Genomic DNA, 20,387 nt, shown 5'->3' on the forward strand with positions numbered 1-20,387 from the left:
CCTTCCAACGAATATTCAGGACTGATTTCCTTAAGGATTGACTGATTTGATGATCTCTTTGCAGTCTAAGGGACTCTCAAGTCTTCTCCAACACTACGGTTCAAAAGCATCAATTCTTCAGCGCTCAGCCTTCTTTATGGGCCAACTCTCACATCCACACATGACTACTGGAAAAACCATAGCTTTGACTAGATGGACCTTTGTCGACAAAGTAATGTCTCTGCTTTTTGAAATGCTGTCTAGGTTAGTCAAAGCTTTTCTTCCAAGGAGCAAGCGTCTTTGAATTTCATGGCTGCAGTCACCAACTGCAGTGATTTTGAAGCCCAAGAAAATAAAATCTGTCACTGGCATTGTTTCCCCATCTATTTGCCATAAAGTGATGGGACCAGATGCCATGATCTGAGCATGATCTTTTTAAACATGGAGTTTTAAGCCAGTTTTTTCACCCTCCTCTTTCACTTTCATCAAGAGGCTCTTTAGTTCCTCTTCACTTTCTGCCATATGGGTGGTGTCATTTGCATATCTGAGGTTATTGGTATTTCTCCCAGCAATTTTGAATCCAGCTTGTACTGCATCCAGCCCAGCATTTTGCATGATGTACTCTGCCTAAATAAGCCGGGTGACAATATACAGCCTTGATGTACTCCCTTCCCAATTTGGAACCAGTCGGTTGTTTCATGTCCAGTTCTATCTGTTGCTACTTGACCTGCATACAGGTTTCTCAGGAGGCAGGTATGGTGGTCTGGTTTTCCATCTCTAAGAATTTTCCACAGATTGTTGTAATCCACACAGTTAAAGGCTTTAGCATAGTCAACAAAGCAGAAGTAGATGTTTTTTTTTTTGGAATTCTCCTGCTTTTCCTATGATTCAATGGATGTTGGCAATTTGATCTCTGGTTCCTCTGCCTTTTCTAAATCCAGCTTGAACAACTGGAAGTTATCAGTTCACGGACTGCTGAAGCCTGGTTTGGAGGATTTTGAGCATCACTTTGCCAGCATGTGGGCTCCCCTGGTGATTCAGACGGTAAAGCGTCTGTCTACAATGCGGGAGACCCGGGTTCAATCCCTGGGTTGAGAAGATCCCCTGGAGAAGGAAATGGCAACCCACTCCAGTACTCTTGCCTGGAGAATCTCATGGACAGAGGCACCTGGTAGGCTACAGTCCATGGGGTTGCAAAGCATTGGACACAACTGAGCGACTTCACTTTCTTTTTTTTTCTTTCTTTCCTTCCTTCCCTTCCTTCCCTTCCCTCTTTCTTTCTTTCTTGCCAGCATGTGAGATGAGTGCAATTGTGCAGTAGTTTGGGCATTCTTTGGCATTGCCTTTCTTTGGGATTGGAATGAAAACTGGAATTTTCCAGTCCTGTGGCCACTGCTGAGTTTTCCAAATTTGCTGACATATTGAGTGCAGCACTTTCACAGCATCATCTTTTAGGATTTGAAATAGCTCAGCTGGAATTCCATCACCTCCACTAGCTTTGTTTGCAGTGATGCTTCCTAAGGCCCACTTGACTTCATACTCCAGAATATCTGGCTCTGGGTGAGTGATCACACCATCGTGATTTTCTGAGTTATAAATATCTTTTTTATATAGTTCTTCTGTGTATTCTTGCACCTCTTCTTAATATCTTCTGCTGTTGGGACCATACCGTTCCTGTCCTTTATTGTGCCCATCTTCCCTTGCATGAAATGTTCCCTTGGTATCTCTAATTTTCTTGAAGAGACCTCTAGTCTTTCTCATTCTATTGTTTTCCTCTATTTCTTTGCATTGATCACTGAGGAAGGCTATCTTATCTCTCCTTGCTATTCTTTGCAACTCTGCATTCAGATGGATATAGCCTTCCTTTTCTCCTTTTCACATATCCCTAAGCATCCCCACTCCAGTACTCTTGCCTGGAAAATCTCACGGACGGAGGAGCCTGGTGGGCTGCAGTCCATGGGGTTGCAAAGAGTCGGACATGACTGAGCGACTTCACTTCACTTACTTCAAGCATCCTTTCTATACAACACTCAGAAAGAAGGCTCCAGATAAATCACCAAGATATTAAACCTGGTGTCACTATTTGAAACAGGAGAAGAACAGGACTCTGGTTTGAGGTCAGAAGTGGAATTCATAGTAAGAAGCAAGAACTGATCCTCACAACAAGCTCAGCCTTGAGGTGTTGTCCTTGAAGCCCAGGGAAAACGTGGGACTGGAACTTGGAAGAGATTATCCTGAGATAATCTTGACTTAAGAGAAAATAAAATAACCCCAGGAAAACAGAAGTAAGAGAACAACAGAGAAAGGGGCCACGGGAGGGCAGAGAGGAGGCAGAGGAGAGCGTGGTGAGCTGCAGGACCGCGTCAGCCCGAGAACCGACGACGGGGAGGCACACGGCAGGCGGGAGACAGGGGGGCGGGGAAGCGTCGGGACAGGCGAGCACTGCTGTGCCAGCAAGGTGGGCCCCTTGTCATTCAGCCGTTTAGAGCACAAATTCAAGAAAACCAGGTTTTGCATTTCACTGACTACAGGCTAAAAAATAAGTTGACCCCAGGGTGAAAAATGCCGACAGAGGTACATATAGTCAAAGTTCTGGTTTTTCCAGGGCTTCCCTGGTGGCTCAGTGGTAAAGAACCCACCTGCAATGTAGGAGACGCAGGTTCGATCCCTGGGTGGGGAAGATCCCCTGGAGAAGGAAATGGCAACCCACTCCAGTATTCTTGCCTGGGAAATCCCATGGACAGAGGAGCCTGGCTGGCTACAGATCATGGGGTCTCGAAGAGTCAGACATGACTTGGCGATTGAACAACAACAAGGGGAAAAAAATAAGTAACTAGAAATGATTCAGGGAATACACGTATCAACCTAGGACCTCCAAGGACATAATACACATCGAAGCACCTAGCGACGCTGAGGAATATTACCTAGTGGCAGAAGAGATGGGGGAAAACTGTGTTAGCACACGTGCATGTACACACACACAAATTTTCAGATGTCAACCAGTGCAGAAAAGCCCAGGCACATGTAACACAGTGGCACATGGCAGAAAGTCAGTAAATATTAGTTCCCATCCTTTTTTGACATCAAGTCTAATGACACCAGATTGAAATCATGGTCTCATCACAGAGCTTCAGGTTGATACAATGACTCATAGATTTAAGGAGATTATGGGACTTCCCTGGCAGCCCAGGGGGCTCAGGTTCAATCCCTGTTTGGGGAACTAAGATCCTACATGTTACACAGTGCAGCCAAAAAAAAAAAGAGAGAGAGAGAGAGAGAAAGTAATGAGATATCAACATGTTAAACACTATCACCATAGAAAGTAAGTGTCTTACTTTCTATGACTAAATTTGAAAGACGGGAGTCACAGTTTCTCGTGCATTTTAAGATAAAAGAAAAAACTCACATATAACCCTTTTAAATCTGAATATACCCACTCTCCGAAAGAGCTATACCCACAACTGTGATAAAGGTGAACAGAGTTGTGCAGAGGGAGGGAAAAGGAGAAGGCAGGAATCACGGCGGGAGGACCACGTCTCCAAGACAGAGCACCCCAGATGGGAGAGAACAAAGGGACCTACTTTGGTGGTGATCCTGTACGTGATGTAGGTCTCCATCGTACAGACGTGCTTCTTAGGATCATCAACCGTGACAAAGAGGTCTCTGGTCTCACCATCCATGTCATCATCAAGCTGCAGTCTGTTGAGCAGGGACGACGAAGAAGCTGGGCTCGCAGTGCCTGCTGGAGTCCCGCCGTTGGGCAAGATGAGATCCTGGGGGAAGAGAAGGATCCCCTTACACATGAGCTGAAACGCTCTCCTAGAGAACAGCAGCACAGGTGGCTGGTGCAGCCAAACCAAGAAACACCTCCAAACACAAAAATAACTTCCAAAGAATCTGATCCTCTCCTTTCTTAACATTTCTTAAGTGAACAGAGTCTTTTATGACCACAGGAAACACACGACAGGCAGTGCTCTCCACCAAATCCTGTTGCCTCATCTCCCAGCGCTGCAGGAACCAATGGTTCGGGGACGGAGAACCTTTAAGAGCCACCTGCATCGTCAGACTTGGACAGAGAAGGAACTCCTGAACACACCACATTCTTTCATTTCCCCACTTTCTCAAGACCTTCACTTGGGCCCAGGTGAACATTAAAGGGCCAGAACCCTCTTAAATACCTAACACATTTGAAAACTCAACCAACCATCATGAAGAGATAATTAAACATTATATACCTGGAATAAGTTCACACCACTACCTATTAAGCATGCTTCCCAGAAAACTCAATCTATATCCTGAACAAAGCTCTAGATTCAGCACCAATTTACAGGAAACAGAGGAGTGAGGAACATGCTAAAACAATCTCTAAGGATGTGATAAGCAGAATCTACACTATGTGAAACTAAAGAGACCTAAAGATCCAGTTTCTTCCATAAATAAACTGCAAGGAAAAAAAAGAGGAAGAGATAGAAAGAACACCCATAGATGTAAAGAAATGTAAGAGCTCTATCAACAATTGCAATGGGTCCTGATTAAAACACAGGGTTAAAATATTTTTGGATATTCAGGAAAATTTTAATATCAAATAATTATTTGATGACATGAAGGAATTATTAGGTGTGGTAATGAAAGTATGAGGATTTTACAAAGTCTTCATCTTTTAGTAACATGTAACTATGGTATTCATAGATTAAATGATAGAATGTGTGGTGTTAACATTTGTTTTAAAATAATTAAGGACAGATAGTTGGGTAATGGGCTTCCCTGGGGGCTCAGACAGTAAACAAACTGCCTGCAAAGCAGGAGACCCGGGTTCAATCCCTGGGTCAGGAAGATCCCCTGGAGAAGGGACTAGCCACCCACTCCAGTATTCTTTCTTGCCTGGAGAATTCCACAGTCAGAGGAGTCTGTGGGCTACAGTCCATGGGGTCACTTACAAAGAGTCAAGATGCACCAAAGTTGATCATTATTGAAGCTGGTACTTGCAGATTCATTATAAATTCTCTCCTCTTCCATATTTGTTTAAAATTTTCCACAATAGAAAAGCTTAAAGGAGGTGGGGAGAGCAAGTACCAGAAAAGAAAGGGAAGGAAAGGTTAAAAACCTAGGGACTTCTTTCTTCTTAGGTCTCAGCAGGAAGCCACTTGAATCAATTATGTCCCTTTAATATCAAAAAATATGCAGTCTTCCAGTTACCTTTTCTGCTTTTCTTCCAGTTGCCTTATGCTGCTGCTGCTTTTCTGGTTTTAAGATTTGACAAGAGAACAAAACCCTGTCCTAGCAGATGTGAAAGCCTCTGAATGTCACTTTGGAATAATTAGAAGGCAAAGACTAAGGAATATGGCAAGAAAATGACATGATACTAAGCAAAGGGCCTTGGTCAGGAATGCAGAAAACAGATCACAGGCTGTGGGGCAGTCAGATCACAGGCTGCGGGTGGAGAGGTGCTTTCCCCTGAATGATGTCTTCTTGTGTGCAGGCTGGATATGACTTCGCCCCCAGAGAACAGAACATATAGGAAATGAAAAGTCAACCAAGCCATCATATCCACGTGCTTCAGCTGAACATGGCTCATCTGGGAACAGGGTCTGGGACAAGGCAGAGAGAAGCACAGTCTGGGGTCAAGGGCAATGTCACCCAACTAAATGGGTGACGGAAAGTAAACAAAAAAAGGACCGTCCTTTGTCTCCCTGACCACAGATAATGTAATCACATTCTTAACATACGCCATCAAAAATAGTTTTGTAATTACCGAAAGGGTACCATTTCACAGAAGGTACTCAATGGGAATGGACCCACTCCTCCACTTCTCAGCCGAGCGGCTTGTTAGCTGGGAAGGCAGGCCCCTCGGCAGCTGCTCTAGTGTGGACCACAGAACCTTGATACAGCAGATCCTGCAAACTGCTTCCTCAGCACACTGATGCCAAGGGGCATGCAATGTCCCTACCCCAGGGTCTAGGGACCCATGAGAGGACATCTCTGGAGCTCTGAGACAACTATCACATCTTCATCTCCTCAGTAAATATTTAAACGCTGACCTCAGGCAAGACACTCAACCAGGCATTGAGGGGCCCCCTCTGATTTTTTTTTTTTTAATCAACTCTAGCTCACTGGGCCTCAGAAAAGCCTCATCACCTATGGCTAAACATTGCACAAAAGAATTAAAGAATTCAAAACCTTTAGTCAGATAAGCCAACATCAGCTCAGACAGCAGTTTTCCACAGTCTGGCCTGAATTGATACTGGAACTCACTATGCTGTTTCATATTCCTCATCATGGCTTGCACAGCATATTCACACCCCTCTTTCTATGCAGGGGGCTCCAAGGATCTCACAGGAATCTGCCCAAATGACCCCCTCTTGGAATCCTTCCTGGATCCACGCCTAGGCAGAACAGCCACTTCCTTCTCGATACCTTAAAGATACCTCCATGGAAGCAATTTTCATAGTTTTAATCATTTATTTACATATACAGCTTACCCACAAGCACTGTGCATCCCCAACAACTGTAACTGTGCCTTGTTTGTGTGTGTGTGATTATCTGCTTGTTTGCAGGTACCCCCCATGACTCCAGCCACCTCCCCTAACCTTTGCTCTGGGGACCTCAGTCAGTAACCCTCCGGGAACAGCCCACAAGAAGGTCTGAAAAGTCTTGGCCGGAGAGTGGGAACTTCAGTTCTCAAGCCAGTTAGTGGGGCTTGGGGAGGACAAGAGCACGTCAACCAGACCTTGTCACATAGCAGATTCTTTCCTTTAGACTACACGACCAGGAAAAACACCCGTACCTATCCTACGAGGTGTTCCCTGGGGTGTTATTTGAGCATATATGCACAGTCAATGAGCGATATGCCTGGAATCTCCTAAAAACGGAAGCTACCGTCTTCGAGTTCCACGGCACATCTATGCACAGGGCCTCCACATTCCTATTTCACTGGCCCCTGCGTCAGCCTTGTGAGGTTAGCAGCCAAACACTCTACCAAGGAGGAAGCAGACTCGAAAAAGTTGAGGACTGTGTTCAAACGTATGGAAGCCAGTCATCACTCTGCTGAGTTGAGCCCAGGCTTCTGGGGTCAAGGGTGTGATCAAGCTGAATCCCCTTTGTGCAGCATCTCCCAACCCAACACTGTCCTCTGTCTCCATTCTCAGGGCATAAATCCTTTTGGGTAAACACAAAGTGTCTGTTTTTAAAGCAAGTCCAGGAACGCAAACATTTTCCCTGAGGGTCTGAATACACGTTATTCCCCAGATAACCCCTCTCAAGATACTGTCCCCATGAGGAACAAAGGTAAACAGAATATATGAAAATCTTCGGAGGAAGGGCAGGGGGTCAGGTGGACGCAGTGACCTGACTCCTCTGCCCCTGGAGTCCTCTGGCAGCGTGTCTGTTTCACCGAGACCTGAGCGAGTGCTGTGGGAGAGCCGTGCCTTCGCAACTAATGTGAATTACAGGACGGGAGAAGGGAGACAGCCGCTCGGCTCAACGCAAAAGCCTCCTGTCTCCTTGCTGCTACCTTATGGTCAGTCCTCCTTACTGCAGCCAGAATGTGCTCTGAAAAATGTCAATCAAAACACATCACACACACACATACACACACTGGCTCAAAACTCTCCAAGACTTCCATCCACTTACGTTCAGAATAAAATCCAGATTCCCTCCCATAACCCACCAGGGCCAGCATGATCTTGTCACTGTCTCTGACCTCCTCCCAGACATCCTCCCCTTCCGCCCAGCTCATCCTGCTCTACATACTCTGGCCTTGGCTTATCCTGACCTCGGGGCCTTCATCCTTGCGGCTCATTCTGCCTAGACACAGCTCTCCCCACTCTGATCGCCACTGGGCTGGCTTTTCTCCTCGAACTGGTTTTTGCTCAAATGACACCCACTCGGAGGGCATTCTCAGCCCACAAAAATCTAAAAATAGCCCTGCACCCCTCCAGCATCTTCCAGTCCCTTCCCTGGCTTTATTTTCATCGCAGGACTCACCTCTCTCTGAAAATGCATTGCATATTAATTAATTATGTCTGACTCTCCACCAGTCCATAAGTTCCACAGAAGCAGAGACGTTGTCTTGTCCACCCCTCAGTTCTTTGACACATAGTAGGTACTCAGTAAGAATTTGCTGAATGAATCAGTTTCGGAAGTGATCCAACTCAATCTCTTGTCAATATAACGTCCTCAATAAATGCCAGTTGAAGGAGAATGAAACAGGCCAACCTTGCCAGACTGCCTAGTTTTGAACCCCGGTTCCACCATTTACAAGCAGCATGACTTCAGCAAACTCCTAATCTCTCTATGCCCCAATTTCCTCACTTATAAAATGGTCATAATGAGATTGAGTTAACACATGGAGCAATTAGAACAGTACCTGGAACATGGCAGGCTCTACATCACTATTAAAATACTACTTACACACACACACAGAAGTCAACTTGTCTGCACATATTCATGCATACCTTTATAGACTATGGGGCTGGGTTCACAGTAGACAATAGATGCTGCTGAAAATTAAAATTACACCTAGAGTCACAGGCCCTGCCCTAACCATATCTTTGTCAGTATTTCACTGTAACAATAAGTCTATCTACAGCAGCCCTTGTGAGAGTTACAGCTACAGAGGTGACAAATAAATGAAAACGTCTCATTGCTCCAAACGATCAATTCTTACTATGCAATTTCAGTTATAAAAGAATTTCTTCTCCCAGCTTCCCCTTTTTACTTAGGAAGAGAAATACATAACTAGGCCACTCTGGAAACTACCCTTATCCAAAGAATTTCAGTTAAAAGATCCAACATCATGGTCAGCCAACCGCAAGACAGGTTATTAAACTAACAGAAGTCACCAGTAAAATTCTATTGCTATATTAAACACAGGGTTTAGGAAAAGAAAGTGGTATGCATTAGGAGCCAACATGGACATAATGAAAACAAGTCATGCTAAAATACTGCAATTTCTCTTTTTGATACTGTTAGAGAAATGTGGTCACCATGATGATCTCGTTTCAGAAAGTTAAGTAGCTCAGTTGTGTCCGACTCTTTGAGACCCTGTGGACTGTAGCCCACCAGGCTCCTCTGTCCATGGGATTCTCCAGGCAAGAATAGTGGAGTGGGTTGCCGTTTCCTTCTCCAGGGGATCTTCTCGACCCAGGGATCAAACCCAGGTCTCCCGCATTGCAGGCAGACGCTTTAACCTCTGAGCCACCAGGAAGAGCCTGCCAAAGCCTCTCAAGGCATCCTGAACAAGAGAAAGGTCAGAGCAACAAGAAGGTGCCTGCTTGCACTTTCATGAAGTCAGCTGCCCTGGGTGGGTCCACCAAGCACAGAGGAGGCAAGATCGCAGATTCTGAAAAGGCTGGACTCTAAGAGATGAGGGGACCACCTAAAACGAGGAGGAGGCCAGGCTACACTGGACCCAAACAACAAGAGGAACCAAGCCAAGTCTTCCTCACCGACTGTCCCTGACCCTGGCTTGCTTTCTTCTAGGGCTTTTTCCCCCAGCGAGACCATTCAACTGACCTGTCAACTGGTCACTCAACTCAACCTACAGTTCAAGAAGACAAATGTAACATCAAGTGCAAACTGGGTATCCAGTTACTCACTTGTTCTGGTTAGAGGCAACTAGCAGGACTGTTTTACCTCACTAGACCAAAAAAAAAAAACGAAAAATCTATCCAGCCTATACTAACTCATCATTCAGACCCAAGAAAGCTGAAACATGAGGAAAGCAACAGTCCTTAAGAGCAGAAAAATGTACACATTTGAAAAAGATTTATCCCATGAAACAGTACACTTTAGTCCACATTTACTCTGTACTCTCATTTAAAAAGAAAAGTCAACAGAAAGTAGAAGAGGGAATAAAAAAAATTAAAGCATAAATTGAAAATAAACAGGGGACTTCCCTGGCAGTCCAGTGGTTAGGACTCTGCGCTTCCAAGGCAGAGGGCACAGGTTCAATCCCTGGTCAGGGAACTAAGGTCCTACATGCTGCTTGGTCAAAAAATGTTTTGCTTTTTTTTAAGTTTCAAAGTTATAAATGAAACAAAAATTTAATTCTTCTAAAAGATTAATTACATAAGCTAAAACTTAGGAAGCCCGATCAATATAGAAAGAGTAAGGGGGAAAATGAGCAGGCAACAACGGTTTAGATCTTACTTCTATGTATGATTATAAACTACAAGGATGTGCCATGAATAGCTATGTTAATACACCTGTAAGTCTCTATGAATTTCATGACTTTGCAGGAAAATGTATGGCCAAGGACAAATTAAATTGAGGTAGAAAATCTAAACAAATAAATAACCTCAGAACTGTGGTCAGAGAACCTTTACTGAAAGGTGAGCTAAGGCCCAATGGCTTTATAGCTGAGCTCTAATGAGACTCAAGGAAAAAAGCTCTGTTTTGTTCAAATGCTCCAAAACACTTCAAAAAATGAAGATGGTTTCAAATCAGTTTATTATAGGAGTCACCTATGAAAAATTGAAAGCGTTAGTCACTTAGTCGAGGCCAATTCTGCAACACCATGGACAGTAGCCTGCCAGGCTCTTCTATCCATGGAATTCTCCAGGCAAGAACACTGGAGTGGGTAGCCATTCCTTTCTGCAGGGGATCTTCCCAACCCAGGGATCAAACAGGATCTCCTGCATTGCAGACACATTCTTTACTGTCTGAGCCATCAGGGAATATCTGATATCAAAATAGTAGGACCGAAAAAAAAAAAAAGTAGGACAAAAAAAGGATTTATTAGATTAAGTGTAAACTTTGTCAATAAAATTATAGCAAATGGTACAGTAAAACAGTTGTTTTTTAAAAGAAAGAAAGAAAAATAATATATCAGGGTTGATTCAAACATTCTCTAGGAAATAAAAGATTATTTAACATTAAAAAAGTTATAATGCTATATATTATATTAACTGATCATTGTCAAATATAATCATGCCCACATCTGCCAAAATGTTTGCTGGCATCATTCACTGGTAAATATCACTCATTCCATTAAAATCTCTATTAAGAAAAAAAAAGGTCCCTAAATATGTTAAAGAGTATATATCAGAAAACATCAGCTATGAACCTTGAAAACACTGCTCTAAGTGAAAGAAGCCAGACATGAAAGCCCACATGTATAATTCCATTTATCTGAAGAAGCCAGACAGGCAAATGAGAGACAGAAAGCAGACTTTTGGTTGCCAGGGGCTGGAGGCAAGAGGAAATGGGAGTGAACACAATAAATATGAGGTTTCTTTTCCCGGTGACAAAATAATCTGGAATTCAACATTAATGATGGTTGCACAGCGCTCTGTGTACACTAAAAACCACTCAGTTGTATAGTTTGAAATGATGAATTTTATAGTATGTGAATTAGATCTCAGTAATATAGTTTTAAAGAAGGAAGTAATATGAAACCCTGAAGGCATGTCTATTAAATTCAGAAACAAGACTCTGATACCTAATATCACCCCTTTATTCATATTGCTCCGGAGACTTGAGCTAAAGCAACAATGTACGACAGGGCTCCACGCACTGCAATCATTCAAGCCAAACATGCAGTGATCTACCACATCACTTTCTGGCAAAAGGTTGGTTTCTTCAAAAATTAATCTAAAACTGCGATACCCATAACAGGGAGAAAATGCATGTAAAGCATTTTAAAATGGTAAGTCTAAACCGAGATAAGGCATTTACTACGTGGTTCACCGACAAAAGGAGAGGACAGAAACCAAACCGTATGGTAGACTATTATCGTTTGCAACTGTTCACTCCGTACCTTTAAGAGGATTATATACCCTCACTATGGCCAAGTGACTGCCGCCAGGAAGGCTCATCCCCACTTCCTAAGTAACCTGCATCGGCCAATGGCGCGTGAGCAAATGTGACCTACGCCATATGGGAGCAGACACGTTAACAGCCCCGCATGTTTCCATCAGCTCTCATGGTCTCTTCCCTCCTCTGCTCTGAAACTAGCATGTGCCAAACAGGCTGAGCTTTCAGAACGGAGACTTGTGGAAAAGAGCCATAGCAACGGACTCATAGCCACCAACACAAAACTTGACCTAGAAATGAATGCTTGCTGCAAACCTCTGTATTTTGGGAGCTGTTCACTACCACAGCAAGGCTAATACATATAATTATAAAAATGTCTATGCAATCTATTCTGTGGCTGAGCTGTGCAACACGAAGGACCTTAGTTACCCAACCAGGGATCAAACCCCCCTGCATTGGGAGTTCAGAATCTTAATCACGGGACCACCATGGAAGTCCCAAAAATGTCTGTGTAATTTTTTTTTAAATCTGGGTAGGAAATAGTGTATAAAGAACATGGAATTTTAAGAGGCACAGTTTTTTTTTTTTCTGCAGAGTTACATAAAATTCATCTTAACCATGTGACCTAAGTCCTAGGACTCTTACTTGCTCCTCAGCAGTTCAGTCTTCCTTCCTTTCCACCCCTGCCCTAGAACCGCATCTCCAATATTCTCCAAAACCTCCAAGGTTGCTTGCACAAGCGTCCCCAACTTCCCACAGCCCAGCAGTCTGTGATGTCTAGGTTAGCATCTTCCCTGAACAGACTTACATTTTCCCACTTAGGATTCTGGAGCATTACTTATAAGGGAAAGACTCTTCTTTAGACATGGGTTAAGAGATCACTTTTAATTATTTGTAGGTTAATAAAGTCATTTCAAATGAAATGGTTTCCCCAACTTTTCTGTTAGAAAAATTCCCTTCAAGTAAACTCCTCTACTGGCCTGACCCAAAAGATGACCTCCGACAAGATTACAAATGAAGAGCAAGAGCCCACATCCACATTCTCCAGCTCAGCTTCCAGTGTTTACTACCAGCTTTTTCTAAGACTCTCCAGACATTCCTGCGATTTTGGGGAGGAAAGGTTTATCTCCTACCCTCAGATGAATTTAAACATGATCTCTTTCCATCCTTCTAAAGATGTATAGTGAACCATCAACCACATAGTGAAACGTCTAACACACATTAGTCAAAGTGCTGACACAGAGCCACGAGGATGCGACACCTGTGTTTAGATGACTCAATCTGGCTGGGCAAGTGGCCACAAAAACCTCTACCTGTGATGCAAAACAATATGGGATACTATCGAGGTCCATGCAAAATGAAGGAGGCTCGCAAAGGCTGCTGCAGCAACTCGGGAGGAACAAGAAAATTTGCTGAACAGAAAAACAAGATAGTGGGAGAGCTTAGTCTGGACACTCCAGGCTAAGAAATCGCTACCTCTGAAGGAGGAGAGGTATTTCTGAAAAGTGAAGTCGCTAAGTCGTGTCTGACTCTTGCGATCCCATGGACTATAGCCTACCAGGTTCCTCCATCCATGGGGTTTTCCAGGCCAGAATACTGGAGTGGGTTGCCATTTCCTTCTCCAAGCTTGTCCCTAACTGATTGATTCCTAGGACCCACATGACAAAGGTTCTAACGCTGTTGCTGGTCAAGCACGTGTGTGATGTGGAGGAATGAAAACACCAAGCCATTTCTGAACACAAGAATTAAACCTCAGCCAAAGTATCCAACGAAAAGAACATGACTCTCAAAATCTCTCTGAAAACCTCCTTCCTTCCCACCTTGATGCATTCTGCCAACTGAAAGCTCAGCAGCAAAGGCGTTCTCTCCCTGACATTTCTACATCAAAATCGTGCAGGGGTCTGGGGCAGAGAACCCCTCAGATCATCCAAGTTGTTTGTGTCACTTACAAGAAAAGACTCAGAAGCTGTATGTAAGAGGTCATGCAGGCGGTCATGTGAGGACGTCAGGTCTCTGCTCTCTCACCTGGCTCTGTGGTACGCCACATAACCCAGACACTCCATAGAAGGACAGTGATGCACACGGCACATGAAGAGCTCCAGAAGACCAACTGAGAAAAACTTCATGATGGGCGGGAATCAACAGAGGAGGAGAAACAGCGTTTCATAAAGACCTACCGGGGGTACTTCCCTGGTGGTCCAGAGGCTAAGACTCCAAGCTTGGGCCTGGGATCGCCCCCTGGTCAGGAGAACTGGATCCCGCAAGCTGCAACTAAGACCCAGTGCGGCCAAATAAAATTTTAAAATAAAAAAGGACCCACTGGGGATATTCAGTCTAAGGGTCTCATTTCTACACTCTCCCAACCCTAAAGCATCCCATCTACCTCTGGTCTTTTAACAGAAGAGGCTAGGCAGGAAGGAAGACCTGGGCTTAGAGTCCAAATGACTGGGCCTGAATTCTGGCTTTGCTCCTCACCAGGCCTGGAGTAAGGTGCTCAATCTCTCTGAGTCCCAGTTTCGCCATCTACGACACAGAGGAAGTAAGGATTCAAGAAAACACGCAAGTAATGTGCTACCACAATCCCTTCAATGTGTTAGTTCTTCCCCACCCTTCACACAACACTCCTTACTGTGCCGTTTGTTCACCTCACAAACTGGTCCTAACTGACGTGTTTTTGCTATCATCTGACACGGCACCGCACACATGGAATGCACTCAAGTGTCTGAGGTAACGAGTCAGATGCCTACGGAGAGATAAGGGAAGCATCTTGGTTTTCAGAACAAGGACTAAGACAAAACAATATACTTACATGGCTGAATATCTACTAGGTGATTAAACACTTGTTGATTAATCATCACCTCAGACCAAACTCCTTTTCAAGGACAAAAACCATTCAAGTGAGGAACAGACCAGGGCAAGACTCCACCACCAATTCAGCTGAAGTGGCTACTCTTAAAGCCACGCTTACACCACTCAGCTGTGCTTAAAATAGCCTGGTGCACTGGGCAACACTAAAAGTGTCTCGTCCTCAAAAATGACCTGAGGCTCACCATTCCTCCATAATCGGGACTCTTTCTCTGGAATCCAAAGACACTCCATGCCAAAAATAATGTGCAAGATTTTGCACATGCCCTTGTAAACCTGAATCTTCCTTTGGAGAGAACCTAGCATTTTTTAGAGTCCCAAAAGTATCCATGGGGGACGAAGTTAAGCCCCACTGCTTCTAAGCTGTCTCTCTCAATTAAAAAAGGAAGCAGAGGTATATCTGAACTTACATGAGCTCCCCAAATTCAAATCGCTTCTTAGTTGAGTACTGTCACACTCCACGATCTGTGACACACAGACCCTGCCTTTAGGGGTAGGGATGCCCTTGAACTTCCATCCAAGCCTAAAACTAACCTGAGGTGAGCATTTGTCAAATTAGAAGGAAATATGTGATTGTACTCAAATAGGTCACAGTTGCTTGATCTATTAGGATTCTTTCCCTAATAGGATTCTCTCAATATTAGTCTTGTGGCATTAAAACACTGTGATGTTGATTCAGGAATCTGCATCTAACCACAGAGGAGCTAAGAGAGATGCTTTTCTGAGAAATTCTTCAAAGCCTGAGATACGGAACCCCCACGGCATCCTTTCTAGAAACCTGAAGCATGCCCACCTCCCACCCAAGAGGACAAATGCATTTCCAGGCTTGAGACCTACCTGGCTACCTGGCTGCTCCAGATCTAATCCCCACACTCCTACTGACAAGACTCGGACTGGACCGGGACGTGGGGGATCTCTCTTTATTTCCATGGTGAATGGATTTACTGCAAAATAAGAAGGCACTCAACATCCAGCTGATCACAGTCTAAACAACCAGGAGAGAAAGAAAAAGCAAGAATAGGACATTCTACACCAAAACAGCTCCAGAGAGTTTCACAACTAAGTAACCAGACAAGGAAAGTGGGGGAAAGGCAGGAACGAAGGACGTGCCAGAAAAGGGCCCCGTGCTTCATGCTGGTTGGTCTGGCCCTCTTATGTGGGTGTTCTGAGCTCAGAGGCAGAAATGAGCCCTGTAAATATTAATATAAGGATGAGTGGAAGTATTTCAGACCGGGTACAAATGTAAAGGGCAGAAACAGATAAAAGAAGTCAAGGAATGAATGACAGGAAAAAAAAAAATACTGCGACCTTATCTGCCTATGAACTATGAGGATAATAAAACAAAGTCAGGGACTTCCCTGGTGGTCCAGGGGTTACGAATCCACATGCCAATGCAGGGGACACAGGTTCGATCCCTGATCCAGGAAGATCCCACATGCGGAGGAGCATCTAAGACTCTGCATTGTAACTCCTGAAGCCCGTGTGCCTAAAGCCCACACTCAAAAAATAAGAGAAGCCACTGCAACAAGAAGCCTGAGCTTGGCAACTAAAAGAGTAGCCCCCGCTCATCGCAACTAGAGAGGCCTGCACAGCAACCAAGACTCAGCACAGCCAAAAATAAATAAATTAAATAATACATAAATCAAAACAAAGTCAGCAAGGGGGCAGCTTCCATGTGGTGGTGTAGCAGAGGCTGGAGGGTATGCATCCCCGCGGGGAGGTGTGGAGGTCTGTCTTGAAGCCAGTATACAAGGGAGCAACAGACACAAGGATTTCTCAAGATGCTTTCATTTACACTTCACACACAACAGAGAAAGATGTCACCTGTCCACAGTGAAGATGCTTATTATTACTCTTCAGTTAAGGTGGTTGTTGTGGGGAGGCGGGGACTGATAGATCAAGGGAGAGTTAACTTTCTTCAAAGCCACTTTTAGGTATAGCTGTTGTTTGACAAAATTTAGCTGAAAGACTACCTTCTTACAATATATGTAATTAAATACGTTTTCAGCATCTAACTTCAAGGAATCTCTGTGAGACGGCAGAGGGAGTGGGACAAAATAATGACCACTTTCTATTTCTTCTGTAGGCCAAAAGAGATGTTTTCCTACACGCAGGCGTTTTAAGTAGCCTAATTACCAGGGTACCATCTTCCCTCAAACCACAAATTACAGGATATGGAAAGAAAAAAATCTACTCATTCATGTCTCCATCCAAACAAACATTTATCGAGTTCCCACTGAGTGCCAGGTACTATTCTAGAAGCAGGGGAATTTGAGGAATCAAGTTTTGGGGTGGAGTGCGGGTGTGGCATGGACCCAGGACAAACAGCAACATGATATAGTGAGACAAATACACGGATAAGGGGACACCGCTGTGCTGGGGTCCGGAGAAAGCGAGAGTAACTGCACTTCAAGGCCGGCTCCAGAGAGGCACCCTGCCCTCCCAGCCCTCCTACCAGCTCTGCGGCAGCAAGAAAACCACTTGAATTCACCAACGCTCACTGGAAAATGGCAAGGCCAACCCATCCAGATGGCCAGGCAGCATGGAGGGTACAGAGAAGTCTGTGAAAGCCCGTGTACACAGTGAAGAGCCACGCAAGGTGGGGCCAAGGCATCCCCAGCGTGGAGCGCGGCCTCAGCAGGACAGACACAGGGAAAGAGGCAAAGGACACAGCTGGGGACTGGCCTTGTGGGCTGAACCAGGGGCAGTGGCTGGGAGGCCGATGAGCTCCAAACTCTGCAGGATCTCAAATACCAGGCTTAAGAATCTGCGGTGCACCCTACAGGCAGTGGCTAAGCTTTCAGGCAAGAAAGTGGCAATCATATGTAAGGTTTCCAAAAAGACTTCAGAAAGGAAAAAAAAGAAACAAACACAGATCAAACAGAGAGGGGAAGAAATAGGAGACGAGAGAGGGATCATTTAGGGAGCCCTTGTAATTGTCCAGGCACACCTCCCCTGCCCTGCCCCCAGTGGTACCTGAGCCAGGTGGGAGATGCCACAGAAAAGGACAGGTGAGAAGGTCGGGTGGCCTGGGAGACGCTGATGATTGTCTCCTCGGCAGGAAAAAAAAAACCAACAAAAACAGAGTCTGGCCACACCAGAGGGATCATGTTTCAAACAGGTAAATTACAGAGGATTGGAAATTCCTGAAGTTCCAGCAGAACTGAGTAAACGGTAGGTCAACAGCCCTGTGTGCTGTGCTTAAATCCACGAAGCCCATCCCTGGGACGAGAGGGCAAGTCCTGCCAAAACGACTGTGCTCAGGAAAGCTTACCCCAAGGTGGCCGGGGACTTGCCACTCTTACTTGGGGGGAGCGGCCTCCATCAAGCAGACTCCACCCACTCACCTTCCATCACGTGCGTCCGGGATGGATACCTGTCTCAGGCCATTTTTCTCCTGTCACAGCCAGCACGCTCACTCAGGAACTCACGGGGGGAGTCTCACAGCAGCGTCCACTTAAGGCCACAAGAGCAAACAGCCCGCAGACCGTCAGCACCGCCTGGCTCCAGCACCTGGCCGAAGGGTCTGACTGTCACCTGAACCCACCTACGGCAGGGAGCCAGCTGAGCGCCCTGGGAGCCTGGGCTATGAAGTGACTCAAAACAAAACAAAATGCCAAAACCGAAAGCAAACTCTTGGGACTGAGAAAGATCACAGGACTTGGAGACAAAAACCCATACACACACACACACCTCTAAGTCAAGGAAAAACAAAGAAATCAAATATTTTAAGCTCATACTCTCTGCTGAGCACTGTGCAAGCTTGACGTGGTAGGTCTCAACCCTCAAAATGATACAGGGGTGGGATGGGGGGTGAGCTTGATTATACATGTTCCTACTAAGAGAACAGGTCTGGGGGGGTTAAAGGATGGGCCTAAGGTCACTCTGCCAGTACAAAGCAGAATGCACAATTGGAGCCCAGCCCTGAGAGTCCAGAGCAGAGGCACCAGCTCCTGGTCACGGGAGATCTCTCGGAACAAGGACCTACCCAAGAAGAGACCCACCACCACCGCGCTCACCTCAGAACCTGCAGCACAGCCTGGTCATGAGCAATCCTTCACATGTGTTCCTTCAAATCAGTAAATTCCCAATCCACCAGTGCCAGAGACTTTGCCTCTCAAAGGATTTTTTAAGAGCCAGCCAGCTCCAGAGAAGATTCAACATAAAGGACCAGAAACCATTAACCAACAGCTCCATGTGGCCATCCGCAATCCCCCACGGGCTCCAGAAAAATCAAGCCAGAGCCATCACAGGGTCTGCACACAGAAATAAACCCGAGGTCAGTCACCACTGTGCACGGGTACATCTGGCTTGAACACTTAGTGTTAATGCAGGGGGCGAGGGCTTCTCATCCCCAGAGAAATCCTGGGTAGTATATATTCTGCCCAAATAGCCTAATGATTAATCCTGTCAATATCTAAATTGATGGAACAGATCTGAATTTTTAGTATATGATAACTACGGAATTTCAAATAGTGAGGAGAGAACCGATTAGTCAATAAATGCTGATGAAGAACTTGGTTAACCAACTGGGAAACAATTAAATCATATCCTTACAACAAGTACAAAAATAAATATCATGTCATATACCAAATTAAATGCAATACATTGACTATACCTTAAATTGTTTAAAAAAGAACGAAATGCAAGATTAAAAAAATAACCAGATGACGTTTTATATCAGAGGCTGGCAAGCTTTTCTGGTAAAGGACCAGACAGTAAATATTTCCAGCTTTTTGGGTCACAGAGTCTCCAGTGCACCAAGCCGAGTCTCTGTTGTGGTACAGAGGTAGTCTTACACAGTAGGTGGACAAATAGGTGTGGCTACATTCCACTAAAACTTCAGTTACAGACACAGAAGTCTGAATTTCACTAATTTTCTTATGTTATGAAATATAAATTGTTTCCAGTCATTTAAAAATGCCATTAAAAATCTCCTGGGACTGAAGGTGTCATGGAGGACGGGGTGGGCGCGGTTATTAAGGGGCAGCAGGGCGCCCTGCCGTGGGGGGAGAGCCGGCCTGTTGACTGTGGTGGTCCTGGTTACAGAAGTCTACGCACGTGACAGAACTGCACAGAGCAGGCAACGGGCATGCGTGTACACACAAATGAGCGCTTGTGAAACAGGTGAAATCTGGACGAGTTCTGTGTGTACACACAAAGGAGCGTTTGTGAAACGGGTGAAATCTGGATGCACTCTTTGGATCGTACCAACATCAATTTGCTGGTATTGTTAAGCAAGATGTTCGCTTTGGAGGAAACTGGATAAAGAGCACCTGGAATCTTCTTACACACACTTTTGGTGAATCTATAATTGACTGTGAATTATAATTATTTCAAAATAGAAAGTTAACAACAATTCTTTACTCATGAGTTATATATATTTAAAACAAAACAAGGTAGCTGGCCAAAGTTAGCCTCTTGGACTTCATTTGCTGGTTCCTAATTTAGAGGAACAGTATATAAAATCCTCTGCTTGGGAAAAACTTTCCAGAGTTTTCCCAAAACCAAAAGTAGAATCCATAAAGGAAGAGCAACAGATTTAACAATTTTTCCTCCATGTCAACAAAACAATGAAAGTAAAAGTATAAACAGCAAACTGGGAAAAGGATTTGAACATGTATGACCACAGATTGTTTAACATATTAAGGGTTCTGAAAATCAATATTACAGACAGAGCCTGATATAAAAATGGACAATACAGTAAATATGGCCAATAAATAATGATTGTTCTGGGATATTATGCAGCCATAAAAAAGAATGAAATAATGCCATTTGCAGCAACATGG

The 20,387-nt window shown here is 44.6% G+C and overlaps 1 protein-coding gene and 1 non-coding gene across 3 annotated transcripts in view; one reads left to right on the forward strand and one right to left on the reverse strand.

Moving 5' to 3' along the window:
* The window catches only part of SNX30 (sorting nexin family member 30), a 103,636-nt gene that overhangs the window by 54,278 nt on the left and 28,971 nt on the right, over positions 1-20,387 (reverse strand). The window contains exons 1-2 of one of the 2 annotated variants that reach the window (XM_043870640.1): positions 15,436-16,089; positions 3,561-3,752 (exon numbers count right to left, since the gene is read on the reverse strand). In XM_043870640.1, coding sequence (XP_043726575.1) covers positions 3,561-3,752; positions 15,436-15,528 — 285 coding nt within the window. In that variant the 5' untranslated portion in view covers positions 15,529-16,089. Of the gene's footprint in view, positions 1-3,560; positions 3,753-15,435; positions 16,090-20,387 lie in introns of those variants that run through there. The other variant, XM_043870639.1, reaches the window with a different exon arrangement.
* TRNAG-UCC lies at positions 9,873-9,945 on the forward strand. Its single transcript has one exon. It is a non-coding gene; the product is annotated as a tRNA-Gly (tRNA).

The sequence above is a fragment of the Cervus elaphus genome, chromosome 16 (assembly GCF_910594005.1).
Source record: "Cervus elaphus chromosome 16, mCerEla1.1, whole genome shotgun sequence".
NCBI lineage: Eukaryota > Metazoa > Chordata > Mammalia > Artiodactyla > Cervidae > Cervus > Cervus elaphus.